Here is a 19,315-nt window from a genome sequence, read left to right as displayed (position 1 = left end):
GTGTTTGTCTTCATTTCACATTGCAAAGCTACAATTTGTGACTGATTTGAAGGGGTGATTATTTTATCTAATTGTACATGTAAATTAGTTCACTTTATTTTTGATCTTAGTAAATCAGAGCTTCAGTGACCTCAAGTTATATTCATTATGTAAAAACTGGTATTATGTATCTTACAGGGTTTTTCAGCCTTTGTGTCTGTCTTCCTCGTCAGTATCACTTCATTAATGAGAATAAGACCTGGTCTGAAGCACAGAGATACTGCAGAGAGAATTATGTTGATTTAGCCTCTATTAATAACAATGAAGAGGACTGGGCCCTTACAAACATAATAGGCATCTGGAACAGCAGGCGAACCTGGATTGGATTGTATGATGATCTGAACAGCTGGAAATGGTCTCTGGATGATGATTCTTTCTACAAGGAGGGAGAGAGAAGCTTTAGAAACTGGTTTATACAGAAGCCAAGAGGCTGGTATGAAATCAGTTTGTGTGTGTATGTATCTAATTATGATAAAGCTTGGTGGGTGACATCTTGTTCCTCAATGCTTTATTTCATTTGCTTTGATGGTGAGTAATGCAGATTTGTATATGCTTTACGAAGAAACACAAGTTAGCTTTAAATTCAGTACATATTTTCTGTAAAAGTACAGGTTTCCTATATTTCTATTGTCTCTTTTAGGCAGAGTGAATGCCAGTGAAATATATGTCCCAGTTTATCAGAACATGAACTGGACTAAAGCTCAGAGATACTGCAGAGAACATTACACAGACCTGGCCATTGTGAGGAACGAGACTGAGAACCAGGAGATTAGATCAATGTTTAATAATACGGATTATTCAATTTTTTGGATCGGCCTGTACAGAACCAGATCTTGGTCAGATAAAAGCAACTCTTCATTCAGCAACTGGAAACCTGGACGACCAGATAATTACAGTCAGAATGAATCCTGTACTGCTGTGTCATTTAATGACTCTGGGAAATGGACAGATGAAAATTGTAGCCAAGCTTTTCCATTCCTTTGTTACAGCAGTGAGTAGATTTTTGTATTGAATCTATCTCTAATGGCAATTTTCAGTAGAAAATGAGCACAGTAACCAACAATTGTGTTATCCCACTCTAGCAATGCCATCATTACCCTCTCATCAGTATCACTTCGTTAATGAGAATAAGACCTGGATTGAAGCACAGAGATACTGCAGAGAGAATTACACTGACCTGGCTACTATTGATAACATGGAGGAAATGAACACACTCCTTAATACAGTAAATGGCAGCTACTCAGGTTTAGCCTGGATTGGACTGTATGGTGATGAGAACAGCTGGAGATGGTCTCTGGATGATGATGCTTTTTACCAGGAGGGAGAGAGAGACTTCAGAGGATGGCCCCATCAACCCGATAACTACTTTGGAAACGAGATGTGTGTTTATATTAGATCTGATGGAACCTGGTCTGATGGAGCCTGTAGATCATATTTAACTTTTATTTGTTATGATGGTGAGAATGTTTAATCATTTTATAAGAATAAACTGTGTAAATTTTGGTTCATGCATTACTGAGCCCATTTATTTTACCAGGAAAGAATGGAACAGAAAATTACACATGGATAAACCAGACAATGCCTTGGACAAAAGCTCAGCATTACTGCAGAGAGCATTATACTGACTTGGCCAGTGTGAGAAATCCAACAGATAATCAAAGAATCTCAAACCTTACAGTTGGCACTGTGGCTTGGATTGGTTTATACAGGACCAGACTTTGGTCAGACAAACAGGTATCCACATATGAAAACTGGAGACCAGCCACTTATCAACAGCCAGACAATGGTATTTATAATTCCTGGGAATACGGAAATCAGCACTGCACTGCTGTCTCATTCAGAGACTCAGGTCATTGGACAGATGAGGACTGCTTATCCACCTTCCCTTTTATCTGCTATAACAGTGAGTTCATCTAATCAGACTTTATTTTTTCATTATTGAAAAAATACAGTATGAATCTTTATCCACTTGAACTATATAAATATCACAAACATTTTGAATCATTTTCTTTTATAATTCATATGCTATAAGTCTGAAGTATGTGGACACTTGACCATCACACCCACATGTGGGCCTTCTCTAAACTGTTGCCACAAAGTTGTGCAGAGATTTCCTTTCACCGTAGCTAAGGGTTATTGTCCAAACCTGTTTCAGCCTGGCAATGCCATTATTAATGTAGAATGTTCTATGAAGGGATGTTTTGCTGAAGTTTGTGTGGAAGAAATCTAATGGCCTCTAAGAACCATGAGCTCAACTCACCAGATGAATTAGAAAGCTCTTTGCATACAAGACCTATTTATCAATAATCACTGCCTGATCTCACTCATGTTCTTGTTCCTGAATGGGTTCAAATCCCCGTAGCCATGTTCCAAAGTTTAGTATTCTCTTTAAAATGGAGACTGTTATAGCAGGAAATGGGGGTCAACTCTATATTAATGATGGCAGTTTTGAAGTGGGATTATCAGTGAGGACATATTGGTGTGATGTCAGGCTAAACTTTTATGGTTAAAAAATAAGATTTAAAGGTTTAATGTCACCCCTAGTCAGACATCACTAATTTCATAACTTTCATCAGGAAACTTTAAACTGAGCTGTGCAAGTTCTTAGCCATTTTCAGTTGTGCATCTGTGTGGACATGACAACATTTTCATGAATATAAATATTCGTATATAATCTTTATGATTAAAGAAAAGAAAACACTAGGAAACTTATTGTGATTTCTGTTTTATAAAATTTTTCAACCTTTGATACAATGTCTTTAAAAAAAATCATAAAACATTATATCTACTTTAACATTTGTATTTTTGGTAATTCACATTAATATTTACAAAAAAATGTTGTTTCTCTGCAAAATATTATATTATGGTGTTTTTCCTTTAAAGAATTCTGCACAGGATCATCATGCACCTTCCATCAGTATCACTTTGTTAATGAGAATAAGACCTGGACTGAAGCACAGAGATACTGCAGAGAGAATTACACTGACCTGGCAACCATTAATAACATGGAGGAAATGAACACACTCCTTAACACAGTAAATGGAATCTACTCAGGTTTAGCCTGGATTGGACTGTATGATGATCTAAACAGCTGGAGATGGTCTCTGGATGATGATGCTTTCTACAATAACGGAAAAATAAACTTTAGTAATTGGTATATAGACAAACCAAGCTATAACAATTTCTGTGTAGTTTTTGGTTATTCTGCTCTTTGGTTGGTGTATCATTGCTCTGCAACACTTCCATTCATTTGTTTTGATGGTGAGTGCTGCAGTTTATATATATATATATATATATATATATATATATATATATATATATATATATATATATATGCTAAAAAAATTTACTTTGAACAAAAAGCATATATTTCTAGCATAAATATTCTACACAAATTCCATTTCCTTCTCTTTTAGGCCGAGTGAATGTCAGTGAGAGATATGTCCCAGTTTATCAGAACATGAACTGGACTGAAGCTCAGAGATACTGCAGAGAACATTACACAGACCTGGCCATTGTGAGAAATGACACTGAGAACCAGAAGATCAGATCATTATTAGCTAATAACAAGGATGATAATCATTATACCTCCAGTTATTACTATCACTATAACGGTTATTATTATAATTATTATCCTTTTTGGACCGGCCTGTACAGAACCAGTTTATGGTCGGATCAAAGCAACTCTTCTTTTAGCAACTGGAAACTTGGACAACCAGATAATTATGGACAAACTGTATCCTGTACTGCTGTGTCATTTAATGATGATTATTATTATGGGAAATGGGCAGACGAAAACTGTGGTCAAGCTTTTCCATTCCTCTGTTACAGCAGTGAGTGAAGAACAGAGATTTCTATATTATCTATAGTGGCAATTTTTAGTAGAATTTCTTGCTCTTAATGAACACAAACAAATATCATTTTTCAAAAACATGAGCACAGTAACCAACATTTGTGTTATTCTACTCTAGCAATGCCCTCAAACTCCTCTCGTCAGTATCACTTTGTTAGTGAGAATAAGACCTGGACTGAAGCACAGAGATACTGCAGAGAGAATTACACTGACCTGGCTACTATTGATAACATGGAGGAAATGAACACACTCCTTAACACTGTAAATGGCAGCTACTCAGGTTTAGCCTGGATTGGACTGTATGGTGATGAGGACAGTTGGAGATGGTCTCTGGATGATGATGCTTTCTACCAGGAAGGAGAGAGAGACTTCAGAGGATGGAAACATCAACCTGATAATGCCAATGGAAATGAGATGTGTGTTACCATGGGTTATGGAGGGTGGTGGTTTGACAGGCCTTGTACTGACAGAAAGTCATTTGTTTGCTATAATGGTAAGCTCTGTCAGACAAATGAAACATTTGGGCTGAGTTATTTTAACCTGCATTTTTAGCTGATAAAACAATATGTATAATTATTATACAGCTATTGTGTGTATCTTTATAATTCTCTCAATCCTAGGTATGAACAACACATATGTAATGATTTATGAACAGAAGACTTGGGAAGAAGCTCAGAGATTTTGCAGAATAAGATACACAGACCTGGCCAGTGTGAGAAATCAGACTGAACATCAGAAAATACTGAGCATCATAAACAGTTCTGAGGTATGGATAGGTTTGTATAGAAACCGATTATGGTCAGATCATAGCAACTCAACCTTTACATATTGGAGACCAGTGAGTCCAGAACCAACACCAGAACCTGATAATGGTTTGCATTCATTTGGACAAAGAGGAAGCCAACACTGTACAGCTGTGGATCATCTTGGCCAATGGACAGATGAAAACTGTTTCGCCAGATTCCCTTTTATCTGCTACTCTGGTGAGTTGATCTCCAGTTTAAATTAATTTAAAGTATAATAAATCATGGAAGCTGGGTGTCTAAATATGATTATAAAAGATAGCAATAGTAATGTTTGCAGCTGGAATAAGATTACCAGATGTTTTCTAATCCTAACATGTCTTCCTTGTGCTCTGGCAGCATTCACTCCAGGTAAGCAAAAACACTATTTATGTGTAGATGAAAAATTAATAGAGATATCTATGATCCTTATTTTACTAAGTGAATGCTTATTGAAGTTTTGTTTATTTTTTATCGGTTATAATTAACACTTTTATACAGGTGCTGTGATGGGATTGCGAATGAAAGTCACTGCTAATGAAAATCTGTTAAACTCTCAAATTAAAAGGCTGGTGCTGATTGAAGTAAGTTAACGTTCCTATAATGTCTTTCTATGTCTGTACCTTTAATTTATATTAATACAATTTTTTACACTGAGTTTATTTTGTAGATAATGTGTAAAAATATGTTTAGCAAAAGAAATGTTGTTGTCCAAAATGAGTATACATTAAAGCATTATAAATTCTTAATGGCTGAGATGTGTCTTAAAGGATTTTACAGTATATACTGCAGTTATATAATTATTAATATTTTTGTCAGCTTCAACAAGAATTGAGCAAACTGGGACTTTCAAGCAACTACACTGTGAATGTGAGAAACATCCATAAGCTCGATCCATGAAGGAAAAAGTCTGCATTCAGGTTCAAAATATAACTGAGGGAAATTCCAGGTTTTGTGGTGATTTATCTTTTATTTACTCATTTACTCAGCAATCTTTCTCTCTTTCTCCTTCACAAATATTTACAAACCTTGAAATGCCTTCTGTAATGTCTCATTATTAATAACGATGACTGTAATTATACTGATCTGTGATCGAGCATGATTTCTTCAGTGTAATATTTGATTGGGTTTATTGCTTATTAATGGTATTCTTGAGATGAATTTCAAATGAAAAAAAGAAACACTGAACTTGCTAATGAAAAATACTGCTATGAGCGTTAAGGGGTACTATGTGATTTTCATTTATTAATTGTTTTCAGTGTTGGGTTCCATGTAGTTTTGGTTGTGCTGATTAAATGTCAATCTAATAATAAACAGTAACTGAAGGAACGTGTGAAATGTTTTGTTTTGGGTGAAAGTTATTCAAAGAGAAAAATATATTTTATATTGTTTGAAAATAGAGTATATGTTATTTTTTATTGAGAAACCAAGAAGGTATGATAGATTCAGCTCCTTATTGCTGTGGATGTGAAGAACCACATTGTTTTGTTTAAGCATCCTGTCAAAATAGCTTTATATAATAAAGATTATACAGGTCTCACAAAAGTCTCCATACATAAGGGAAGTTAACATTTGTTAGTAAAAGGTAACTGAACCTCCTCTACATGATTACCATTTTTTTATACTCCCACATCTCTCCCAGACTTATCGTAATTTTGCCTCCTTGTGAGATCTTCATAATCCATCCATGACAATGATTTCTATAAATTCTTCCTTTAACAAAGGCATTCTTAAAGGCTATCTGAAAAAAAAAAATCTGTAATGTATATAGATTTTGAAAGTCATTTTGCAGTGAGGTTAATTTCTCCCATATATATAGACTTTTACATCCTGTATAATTAAGAGCATAATTATAGTAACACCCTGTATAATTAAGAGCGTAATACTTTATTCATGAATGAACCAAATAAAACAAAAGGATGAACAACAACAGTGATCCAATTGAAACTGAATAAACGTTTTCTTTACTTTTTAAGTAATGGGTTTCACATGTAATTTATATTATATAAATTTTTATTATATAAATAGTATAGAAATTATCTTTTGATTTGTATGTTGAGACTGGTTATATTTATGATCCTTAAGCCACAAATTTGCCCATCCCTGTTATACATTTTTATTGATTAAATAACGTTTTTTCCTCCCAGCAGATGGCGCTGAAGTCACAGCATTAACGTGAGTGAAGCGCTCAGGAACTCATTATAAAATGAATAAATAAGCAGAACCATGTCATAACCAAACATGGGACAATAAAGTCCACTGACATTTACCACAACATCCCTCAGCATTATTATGTTTATTTGTATAACGTTAATTGTACAACTTAGAAATTAACGCAAATTGTAGGCTAATAATGGACAAGAAAAATGTGCTATGTGTGCTATGTGCTACATGTGCTATGTAGCTATTGCTAATGGTACTACACTGATTACCTATGGCATATATAACTTATATAGAATATATATTGGGCATCCTAGCTAGAACCACCACTGGGTCCAAGTTAAGCTTAGGTCACAATTAATTAAGAGCTCTCAGCCCAAGAAAAAATATAGAAAAAAACTTAAACAAATCCGCAGATGGCCAAGATTACAGCATTCACAATGCAAACCTACAGAAAGGGAAACCAAAGCATAAAGGGACCAAACCACCTCACAATCCCAACCACCTCACCAGCACCATCCACACAGTGAGGATCCACCATCCACCCCAGCAGCCACTGATAGTTAGAAAGAAATCCCCAAAAAACCTAAAAGAAAAAATACACAGTAAGTAGTGCCCCGAACACATTCCATTACAATCTGGAGACAGAGGCCAAGCATTCCATTCCATTCCATTTTTTTTTTTTTTAGAAAGGAAAGGAGTGGTAAATTTGACAGACATGCACGGTCAGTGATGCCTTACTGAACTGAGCAAGGTTACACTGAGGTGAAAGAAAGAGATAAAAAAAAAAAAACAGGCTTGGTGTTTAGCAAGTGTTTTAGTGATAAGAACAACTAGACCTGACGTGAACAATCTAAATCTGAGATGATTTAGATTAATTCTTTATCTCTTTTTACCAGACATTATCACTTTTTTCTTCCTGTTCAGCATTAAATGCCTTTGTTATGTCATGCTCCACAGTTGTGGTTAATATGAAGCTCATATGAAAGTACACACTTTTCATAAGTATTACTGTTTTTATCTAGCCTACTGGGAATATTGCTTTTTAGAAAAGTAAAAAAAAAAATCTTAAAGTAAATGGTGATATCAAACCCAAATACTTGTCCATAAGCATCTAAAAATTTTATCTTCAACCACTAAAACTGTGTAAGATGGTAAATAGTGTCTCACACTGAAAACACTCAATGTTCTGATTAATTTTATATCAGACTTTTGGAGATCAAATAATTTGTTTGTCCGTACTGATTGAAAATGCCTGTATGTCAATGTTACTGTAGATAATGTTCATGGCACCTATATTTGAATCTAACTCTGTTTTTTATAAAGCAGGACAAATGCTTATGCACTGAAAATTCAAAAATCCTTCGTGCACTTGAACAGTCCCAGTCATAACATATGACAAACAAACACACAAATATGTGACCTGGCAGTATCTCATAGAATCTTACTGGTTGAAAAGTTCACAAATTTTTTCAGTTTCAGTTATTTCAGCTGGTGGCTTCATTTTGATTTGAATCATGGTACATTCAGTAACCAGTTTTTCTACATATTTCAAAGTCCTTCCCATATGCAATAGTTGAAATAAAATCAAGTGGCAGACAGAAGCAAACAGCAGAAAGCACAGATCCATGAGGTAAATATATTTCAATAGAAAGCTTCACTAATATTCCATAATATGACTATTTTGACTATAAAAACATTTAATATTAGTTAGTTAATGTTTTAAAATTGTTTTAAAATTATAAATATCTTAATCACGCTTTCTGTGCATTCCGCCAGAGCCATGTTTCGACTTCTGCTGCTTTTGGGTGAGTGGTATGTGTTATGTGTGTGTTATAAAAGATATCTAATTATTATAATGTGTATATTTCTATATACATAATAAGTTTATTTATGTAAATGAAAAGGAGTTTTAATGAAATGATGAAGAGAGCGAATTTTATCATTTCAGAAGGTTATTTCAAGCTTATTGGCTTATTGAGTTTACCAGTCATTTTAATAGGCAGTGATCCTATTAACTAGAACTGTTAGTTCTTTCGCTTGGATGTTAAAAGTTGCATTGTGTAAATACAGATGGATAAAACAAAAATTGTGTTTGTCTTCATTTCACATTGCAAAGCTACAATTTGTGACTGATTTGAAGGGGTGATTATTTTATCCAATTGTACATGTAAATTAGTTCACTTTATTTTTGATCTTAGTAAATCAGAGCTTCAGTGACCTCAAGTTATATTCATTATGTAAAAACGGGTATCTTACAGGGTTTTTCAGCATTGGTGTCTGTCTTCCTCGTCAGTACCACTTCATTAATGAGAATAAGACCTGGTCTGAAGCACAGAGATACTGCAGAGAGAATTATGTTGATTTAGCCTCTATTAATAACACTGAAGAGGACTTGGCCCTTACAAACTTAATAGACATCTGGAACAGCAGGCGAACCTGGATTGGACTGTATGATGATCTGAACAGCTGGAAATGGTCTCTGGATGATGATTCTTTCTACAAGGAGGGAGAGAGAAGCTTTAAAAACTGGTATATACAGAAGCCAAGAGACTGGTATGGAATCAGTTTGTGTGTGTATGTATCTAATTATGATGAAGCTTGGTGGGAGACATCTTGTTCCTCAATGCTTTATTTCATTTGCTTTGATGGTGAGTAAAGCAGGTTTGTATATGCTTTATGAAGAAACACAAGTTAGCTTTAAATTCAGTACATATTTTCTGTAAAAGTACAGGATTCCTATATTTCTATTGTCTCTTTTAGGCAGAGTGAATGCCAGTGAAAGATATGTCCCGGTTTATCAGCACATGAACTGGACTGAAGCTCAGAGATACTGCAGAGAGCACTACACAGACCTGGCCATTGTGAGGAATGAGACTGAGAACCAGGAGATTAGATCAATGTTTAATAATACGTATTATTCAGGTTTTTGGATCGGCCTGTACAGAACCAGATCTTGGTCAGATAAAAGCAACTCTTCATTCAGCAACTGGAGTCCTGGACAACCAGATAATTACAGACAGAATGAATCCTGTACTGCTGTGTCATTTAATGATTCTGGGAACTGGACAGATGAAATTTGTAGCCAAGCTTTTCCATTCCTTTGTTACAGCAGTGAGTAGATATCTGTATTGAGTCTATCTATTGTGGCAATTTTCAGTAGAAAATGAGCACAGTAACCAACATTTGTGTTATCACACTCTAGCAATGCTACCATTACTCTCTCATCAGTATCACTTTGTGAATGAGAATAAGACCTGGACTGAAGCACAGAGATACTGCAGAGAGAATTACACTGACCTAGCAACCATTAATAACATGGAGGAAATGAACACACTCCTTAACACAGTAAATGGCAGCTACTCAGGTTTAGCCTGGATTGGACTGTATGGTGATGAGGACAGTTGGAGATGGTCTCTGGATGATGATGCTTTCTACCAGGAAGGAGAGAGAGACTTCAGAGGATGGTACCATCAACCTGATAACTATAATGGAAACGAGCTGTGTGTTTATATTAGATCTGATGGAACCTGGTCTGATGGAAACTGTAACAATTATTTTCCATTTGTTTGCTTTAATGGTGAGAATATATAATAAGTTTAACGAAGGATTAAACTGTCGTTGTTTGTTGATGTGTTACTGATTACAATTATCGTTTCAGGATGGAATGGAACAAAAAGTTTCACATTGATTAATCAGCCCATGTCTTGGACACAGGCTCAGCATTACTGCAGAGTGTATTACACAGACCTGGCCAGTGTGAGGAACCAAGCAGATAATGAACAAATCCTTAATCTCACAGGTGGCTCTAACACTTGGATTGGTCTATACAGAACCAGACTCTGGTCAGACAAATGGGAATATGTGTATGAAAACTGGAGACCAGCCACTCCGTTTATACCTGAACAGCCAGATAATGGTGCAAATGTTTATTGGGAATATGGTTTTCAGCACTGCACTGCTGTATCTCTCACAGATTCAGGCTACTGGACAGATGAGAGCTGCTTAACCACAATCCCTTTTTTCTGCTATAAGAGTGAGTTTATCTAATTAGCCTTTGTTTATTGATTATTGCACAATATGAAGATTACTTACAGTCAACATCACATTTGGGCAATTATTTTAGAATTTACATCTTTTAACAAATCATAGGATGTTCAGTGAGGTAACTGTTTGAAAATACAAGAGTATAAATTTTATACAGTATGTAAATCTTTCTTATATATAATATAAAGTAATTACTTTCTTGGTTTCTAAAATACTGCCTAAGCTTTAAAGCTCACAATATTTAAATGTTAAACATACATACACAACACTGCACCTTTATTAATTTTAGACATTTTGTTATTCTGCCTTTTAAAGGATCCTGCACAGCATCCTCATGTTCCCTCTATGAGTACCACTTTATTAATCAGAATAAGACCTGGACTGAAGCACAGAGATACTGCCGAGACAAATACACTGACCTGGCCACCATTAACATTATAGAAGATGTGACGAGACTCCTTAATACAGCCAAAGCATATGACATCTACTCAGGTTTAGCCTGGATTGGACTGTATGATGATCTAAAGAGCTGGAAATGGTCTCTGGGTGATGATTCTTTCTACAAGAATGGAGAGAGAAACTTTAGACACTGGTATATAAACAAACCAACAAACTGGAATGGGAACAGTTTATGTGTAGTTTTTTTGAGTCAGTCTACACAATGGAGTGAGGAGTCTTGCTCTCATACACTTCCATTCATTTGTTTTGATGGTAAGCAATGCAGTTATGTATTTTTAATAAAATGTATATTTAATTATAGTTGTATAATAGTTAATATAAGATATAATAGCTAATAGTTTTAGAAACAATTACATATTCACATATTCCATGTTTAAGTACAGTTTTCCACATACAGTTATATATATTGCATCCATCTCTTTTAGGTAGACTGAATGCCAGTCAAAGCTATGTTTTTGTTAAACGCAGCATGAACTGGACTGAAGCTCAGAGCTACTGCAGAGAACATTACACAGATCTGGCCAGCGTGAGGAACGAGACAGAGAATGACAAGATCAGATTATTATTATTAAGTCAATCTGATTATTATAATTATTATTATTATTATTATGCTTTTTGGATCGGCCTGTACAGAACCAGGTCTTGGTCAGATCAAAGCAACTCTTCTTTTAGCAACTGGAAACCTGGACAACCAGATAATTTCAGACAGAATGAATCCTGCACTGCTGTGTCATTTAATGATTCTGGGAAATGGACAGATGAAAATTGTGTAGACACTTTTCCATTCCTCTGTTACAGCAGTGAGTAGATATTTGTTTCCTGATCTTTAAACCATTTTCAACATCTGTACAGTGTCTGATCATAACACCAATATTAACATTATTATAATATTATATATATTCAATAAGGGGGCATGGTGGCTTAGTGGTTAGCACGTTTGCCTCACACCTCCAGGGTCGGGTTTGATTCCCGCCTCCACCTTGTGTGTGTGGAGTTTGCATGTTCTCCCGGTGCCTCGGGGGTTTCCTCCGGGTACTCCGGTTTCCTCCCCCGGTCCAAAGACATGCATGGTAGGTTGATTGGCATCTCTGGAAAATTGTCCCTAGTGTGTGATTGCGTGAGTGAATGAGTGTGTGTGTGTGCCCTGCGATGGGTTGGCACTCCGTCCAGGGTGTATCCTGCCTTGATGCCCGATGACGCCTGAGATAGGCACAGGCTCCCCGTGACCCGAGGTAGTTCGGATAAGCGGTAGAAGATGAATGAATGAATGAATATATTCAATAAATGCCCACTGTTAATCTACTGGAAAAAAAAAACTTAAATAAACAACTGTTTTAAATCAAATTTCTGTACCTCCTTCAGCAATGTCCTCAACATCTTCTCGTCAGTATCACTTTGTTAATAACAGTAAGTCCTGGACTGAAGCACAGAGATACTGCAGAGAGAATTACACTGACCTGGCTACTATTGATAACATGGAGGAAATGAACACACTCCTTAACACAGTAAATGGCAGTTACTCAGGTTTAGCCTGGATTGGACTGTATGATGATGTGGACAGTTGGAGATGGTCTCTGGATGATGATACTTTCTACCAGGAGGGAGAGAGAGACTTCAGAGGATGGCCCCATCAACCTGATAACTATAATGGAAACGAGATGTGTGTTTCCATGAACAACAAAGGGGAATGGTTTGACAGGCCTTGTAATGAAAGAAACCTATTTGTTTGTTATAATGGTAAGAATGATAAACTATGCATGTGGGTATGTGGGAAAATTTGTGCAGTGTAAAATTTGCTATTATAGCTGATATTGGCATATGAATGATAATAATAATACATATTTTGCCTATAGGTGACTATCACAATGTTTTTATTCTTAGGTACAAGCATATATGTTCAGATTTATTACAGCATGACCTGGGAAGAAGCTCAAAGATTCTGCAGAGAAAATTACATAGACCTGCCCAGTGTGAGGAATGAGAATGAACTTCAGCAGATACTGAGCATCATGTATCGCTATGATATATGGATAGGTCTGTATAGGAACCGGTTATGGTCAGATCAGAGCAACTCAAAATTTACATATTGGAGACCAGCATTTCCAGCACAAGGACCAGAACCTGATAATGGTTTGAATGTATTTGGTCAATATGGAAATCAGCACTGCACAGCTGTGGATCATTCAGGCCAATGGACAGATGAAAACTGTTTAGAACGCTTACCTTTCGTCTGCTACACTGGTGAGCGTATTTCTTCTCTGAGAAGTAGAAACAATAATAAAATGCAATTTATGAGCTAACTCTATTACTGTATGACACTCATGTAAGAATACAGTCAATTGCCACTAAATGAAACTCATGAAATTGTAAATCAAATGTAGATGTTTCCAGATTTTCGGTGAGTTCCAGGTGCTTTCTAATTCTAATTTTGATTTCCTTTTTCTTGACAGATTTCACTCCAGGTGAGTAAATACTCAATTACTGTGACTGTCCTTAAACTATATCTGTGTTTCACATCAGATTCAATAGTTCATTAAGTCAATGTTAAAAACTATTAATTTCAGTAACCACTGTTTTTATACACTATATGGCCATAGGTATGTGGATACCATCATATGGGATACTCATACATTCAAGAAAAATAGTTCAGAGGAACTGATGCGGGGTGGAGATGCATCAACCTTCCAATTTATTCCAAATTTGTTTAGTGGGTTTCTTTTCAGAGGAGTGATTTTACATTATGATTATGTATAAGAGTGCTAGAGGAGCAAAGTACACAGAGTGAGAGCTAGTAAAAAAGTAAAAAAGGAACAAACATGCTGCATAACTCTGTGCATGTGAATTTGCATATGGAAAGCATGCAGGTGTATGTGTTTATTGATCATAATGCAAAATCTATATCGCAGGTGCTGTTATGGGAGTGCGACTGAAAACCAGATCTAATGACAATCTCTTATACTCTGAGGTTGCACGATCTGTGCTGATGGCAGTGAGTAAACATTCCTGATCCTTAATATGAAACAGACAGATGTTTATCCAGTTTTACTAAACATTAAAAGTTATTACGCCATCCAGGGTGTATCCTGCCTTGATGCCCGATGACGCCTGAGATAGGCACAGGCTCCCCGTGACCTGAGAGTAGTTCGGATAAGCGGTAGAAGATGAATGAATGAATTAAAAGTTATTAAATGTTATCATTAAATATAATTATTGATCATTAAACATTACATTTTACTTATCTCGTAGATCAGGTGTAGCAATTTAGGTAACAAAAGAAGTCTTTGTTGTCTAACATGATGAAGGAATAAGCATTGGTAATTGATTAGTTGTGGTTTATTTACATATAAAAGACTTTTACAGCACTTACAGGATTTATTTCACATCTTTCAGCTTGAAGAAGAAGTTAGCAGACTGGGACTTTCAAAGAACTGCACTGTGACCATGAGACGCATCCGTAAGATCGATCAATGAAGGAGAAAGTCCACATTATATGTAAATATAAAAAAAAAAAAAAAAAAGTAAAATATGTATATGTTCCAGATTTTTCTTCGTTTATTCAGCAATCATTCAATCTGAAAGCATTCAGGAATGCTGTAGAGATCTGTTCACACAGAAATACACATATCATAAGCTACTCATTTTATATCACATATATTTTATATTTTATAAATATATATATATATATATATATATATATATATATATATATATATATATATATATATATATTTTATAAGTACTTTACAATTCATTTAAACACTCAAACACTACAGTAACTAATATATTTATAGATCCCAAAAGCTTCCCAATGCCATCAGGATTTGACATATTATAATAATAATGACTATAATTACAATATTCTAATTAGTAAATTAGTGTGATTTACATGTAATCTTATATTTGGTGTTTTGGAATTAAATTTATACTTCTTGTACAGTATTTTCCGCACCATAAGGCGCACCGGATTATAAGGCGCAGTCTCAATTACGGGGTCTATTTCTGTACTTAACAAATACATAAGGCGCACCGTATTATAAGTCGCATGCTAAAATATACGGTCTACAAAAAAGGTAACGGAAGCAAAACAGTGTTTAGTTGAACTTTATTCTACCATTTAACAATACACACACATTATTTTTTAATCAATCTTCTCCCACAAATCCATCAAAGTCCTCATCTACTGTGTCTTCTTAACTTGGCGCAGTTCATTTTCTTGCTTCCTCCACTTCCGAACCATGGATTCATTGATGTTGAATTCTTTCGCAGCTGCTCTATTCCCATTTACAACTGCATAACTGATAGCCTGTAGTTTGAATTGTGCCACGTAAGCATGTCTCTTCACTGGTGCCATTTTCAGGGGTCCTTAGACAAACAAATGTTGTCTTCTTCTTCTTCTGATTTTTATTGGCGGATGGCAAACCAACTTAAGGTGCATTTACCGCCACCTACTGAACCGGTGTGTGGAGCGCATAATGGTTAGGAAGAAACAAATGTTTTGCAACATACCGGTAGTATACCTACCGGAGGCGTGGCGGAGGTAAGCGTACGTACTACGTAATGTTCTCTGGTTGGTTTATCGCTGCCAGCGTTCGTAGTGTATGTATTATGTCCCTGTGTCAGCGGGAAATGGTCCGACAGTCAATGGCGGAACGCTTACCAAAGTCGCACAACAACATTTTTACAGATTTTTGGAACTCGGTGCACACATAAGGCGCACCGGATTATTAGGCGCACGGCCGAATTTTTGAGAAAATTTAAGGCTTTTAGCTGTGCCTTATAGTGCAGAAAATACGGTATATTGTTTTTCTCAAATTAATTTTAACTAATGAAAGAAAATCTTCATGTGTTAGATTTCCTGATTTGCTCCAATCATTTTGTTAACAGTTACCTGTATGTTTTAGGAATACTATGGTACTATTTAGTATTTAGTAATTCAATACATTTATTACTGAGGTTTATGGATGCATTGATTAAAGTTTGACTAAATAACATGCTAATAAAGAAACACTAAATAAAGGATTGTGTCATTTGTTTTGTGATTGTTCAAACACAATGGATTTGAAATGAAATTTTAATTTACATCAAAACTTTAATCTACACTTTGTTACGTCCTGCGCGTAGCTCGCGTTTCTAGGGGTTTTAGAACCTAACATATTAAAAAGAGGAAAGAGCATAACCACAGCACCACACCAACAACATTCCATATCGAATTTAAAGGTTTATTTAAGCAAGAAGCAGGAAGAAAATCAGTTCAAGTTCAACTGAGGAAGGGAACAAAATCTCAGAAGGGGGCAACGCCAAAATAACAAACAAAAGTTCACTGCCTGGGGAGTGGAAATCTTGATAGTCTAGAACACAAAAGTAAAATAAATAACAGATACCTGAACTCACTCCCTAACTAACACAAAATAGGAGAAAACAAGGATTCACAAAATAAAATGGCACCCACCTCCCTACCATTCCCGAAATTACATGAGATAACAAAAGACAATAAGCACCAAAGGGGATGTATGTATCCTGACATTGTTTTGTCCAAACATCCTGTCAAGTCGGTGTTGGGTGAACTGTCGGTTGCCCGCCACTAGATGGCAGGCTGGTCGCTTTAGATGTTGTCTGAGGTCTTCCAGGGCTTTTGGTGTTCCTGGGCTCATCAGTGAAAGGTCTAATGATGGCATGCTTCACTTGCTTCGAGAATCCAAATGCAGGTAGAAGATTTGAAACAAAAGCACAAAGTAATCCAGGCAAGGGCAATAGCAAAACAGGACCAGAATCATGAGCACACAAAGCAGACAACAACTGACAAACAACATGGCAAAAAAATAAAATATAGATTATTCAGGTGTCCCAAAAGTCTCCATACATAGGAGAAATACACATTTGCTAGCAAAGTGTAACTGAACATTCTCTACATTATTGCCATTTTTATATCTAAACACCCACATCTCTCCCAGAGTTATCTTTCACCACTTGCGTCACCTTTTATAACTTCTTCCTTTGACAAAGGCTGTATAATATATATTAAGATTTAGATTTTTCTATATGGTGCTTTTTTCCAGACTTTTGTTTCCTTGCAGAAGTCCTAACCATATCATTATACTGATATATTTTTCTTGATTAATAATAACACTTTATTTTTTCATATATATATATATATATATATATATATATATATATATATATATATATATATATATATATATACATATATATATATAAATAAAAATAATAATTTGGGCACGCGGGCGCCTAGTGGTGGGCGGCGCCCTTAGCATTTGCCTATTCTGCCTATGCGCAGGGCCGGCCCTGCACGGTGGCTTATTGGTTAGCACGTTCGCCTCACACCTCCAGGGTTGGTGGTTCGATTCCCGCCTCCGCCTTGTGTGTGTGGAGTTTGCATGTTCTCCCCGTGCCTCAGGGGTTTCCTCCGGGTACTCCGGTTTCCTTCCCCGGTCTAAAGACATGCATGGTAGGTTGATTGGCATCTCTGGAAAATTGTCCGTAGTGTGATTGTGTGAGTGAATGAGAGTGTGTGTGTGCCCTGTGATGGGTTGGCACTCCATCCAGGGTGTATCCTGCCTTGATGCCCGATGACGCCTGAGATAGGCACAGGCTCCCCGTGACCCGAGGTAGTTCGGATAAGCGGTAGAAAATGAATTTAATTTAATTTAATTTAATTTAATTTAATTTAAAAAATCACCAAAGTATGGTTCAATTGTCATAAAATGCACGAAGTTTATCCAAAGTCTCAACTAACATTTTAATTATTTAATTCACGTATTTGTAAGCATTTATGTAACTGGCCACAGTCAGAGACAGGATCTAGACCAGAGTTGTCCAATCTTATCCACAAAGGGCCAGTATGGGTGCAGGTTTTCATTCCAACCAAGCAGATGCCACACCTGATTCCACCTGTTTTTAATCAGTAGTTCTTGGCTTTTATTAGACTCAGGTGTGGCTTCTGCTTTGTTGGAATGAAAACCTGCACCCACACCGGCCCTTTCCGGATAAGATTGACCACCGCTGCTCTAGAGAATGCTCCTCACACTAAAATCTGTTAATCTCATACCAAGATGAAATCAACAGTGTTCTGAGTAATTTTAAATCAGACTGCTGGCGATCAAATAAATAGAAAAGGGTGAATGTGCATATGTATGTACATAGCAACTAAATATGATTCTGAATGTAATTGTGAGGAGTCTGTCTGTGTTTTCGCCCTGTTTCTGTCTGCTGTCTTTCCCTGTTGTTAATTGTTTGCTCCGCCCACTGGTTTGTTCCCACGGACACTGATTGAACTCATTCATCTCCTCAGGTGTGTTGTCTTTGTCTCTGATTGTCTCTGCTTTGTCATTGGTTCCTGTCAGCTATATATACACTGTATGTCCACTTCCCTGGTGTTGGTCGTTGTTACATGTTGGAAGTTTGTTTCTATGTTCCCGGTCCCTGTTAGCTCTGTGTTCTGCCTTGTTCTGTCTGCCTGTTTGTCTGTTTCTGGTGTTTTGGATAATTAAACTATAGACCGCATTTGGATCTTCGCTCGCCTTTGTCCTGCATCACAACAGAACGACCAACCACAAATGGATCCAGCAGAAATTTTGTTTTTTGTTCGTCAGGAAGATTCCCCAGTCGAGGAATACGTGGAAGTGTTTGTGGACCTGTGTAATCGGGTGGACTTCGGCGAGAAGGAGCTGAAGGACATCTTTCGGCATGGATTGGAGGACGGGCTGCGCTATCTGATGCCTGTTGGCTGAGAGACGGGGTCTTTTACAGACCTCGTCAACCTAGCGCTGCTCTTGGGCGGATCCTCTCTGAGCGTGAGCAGGGTAGAGAGGGGCACCGGCCCTAAATATTTTTGGGGGGGGGGCGGCAGGCATCGGGGTCCGTGGGCTACAGAGTCAGACCAGCCACGGACGCCCGAGGCCTCTACAGTACCTCGGCCCAACCCGGCCCTGGCTTCCTGCTCTGCCGGCTCCGCCCT

The 19,315-nt window shown here is 36.7% G+C and overlaps 2 protein-coding genes across 2 annotated transcripts in view; both read left to right on the top strand.

The window, feature by feature from the left end:
• Window positions 1-14,866, top strand: part of LOC132859595 (C-type mannose receptor 2-like) — a 31,116-nt gene extending 16,250 nt beyond the window's left edge. Inside the window, exons 6-19 of the mRNA XM_060890366.1 lie at window positions 6,825-6,849; window positions 8,392-8,467; window positions 8,614-8,642; window positions 9,096-9,485; window positions 9,598-9,948; window positions 10,040-10,414; window positions 10,496-10,870; window positions 11,197-11,592; window positions 11,766-12,140; window positions 12,703-13,077; window positions 13,222-13,581; window positions 13,791-13,802; window positions 14,247-14,329; window positions 14,731-14,866. Of these exons, the coding sequence (XP_060746349.1) occupies window positions 8,463-8,467; window positions 8,614-8,642; window positions 9,096-9,485; window positions 9,598-9,948; window positions 10,040-10,414; window positions 10,496-10,870; window positions 11,197-11,592; window positions 11,766-12,140; window positions 12,703-13,077; window positions 13,222-13,581; window positions 13,791-13,802; window positions 14,247-14,329; window positions 14,731-14,811 (3,207 nt within the window). The 5' untranslated portion in view covers window positions 6,825-6,849; window positions 8,392-8,462 and the 3' untranslated portion in view covers window positions 14,812-14,866. The remainder of the gene's footprint in view (window positions 1-6,824; window positions 6,850-8,391; window positions 8,468-8,613; window positions 8,643-9,095; window positions 9,486-9,597; window positions 9,949-10,039; window positions 10,415-10,495; window positions 10,871-11,196; window positions 11,593-11,765; window positions 12,141-12,702; window positions 13,078-13,221; window positions 13,582-13,790; window positions 13,803-14,246; window positions 14,330-14,730) is intronic.
• On the top strand, window positions 594-6,012 carry LOC132859597 (C-type mannose receptor 2-like). Its single transcript, XM_060890368.1, has 10 exons — window positions 594-1,030; window positions 1,122-1,496; window positions 1,577-1,942; window positions 2,923-3,300; window positions 3,456-3,872; window positions 4,011-4,385; window positions 4,513-4,875; window positions 5,035-5,046; window positions 5,176-5,258; window positions 5,494-6,012. Exons 1-10 carry the CDS (start codon window positions 724-726, stop codon window positions 5,572-5,574), a joined length of 2,757 nt encoding a protein of 918 aa, XP_060746351.1. The 5' UTR covers window positions 594-723; the 3' UTR covers window positions 5,575-6,012.
• Window positions 14,867-19,315: the final 4,449 nt, after the last annotated feature.

Source organism: Tachysurus vachellii, chromosome 17, assembly GCF_030014155.1.
Source record: "Tachysurus vachellii isolate PV-2020 chromosome 17, HZAU_Pvac_v1, whole genome shotgun sequence".
Classification (NCBI taxonomy): domain Eukaryota; kingdom Metazoa; phylum Chordata; class Actinopteri; order Siluriformes; family Bagridae; genus Tachysurus; species Tachysurus vachellii.
Note: the sequence above shows the minus strand (reverse complement) of the source record. Positions and strands in the feature narration are given on the sequence as shown.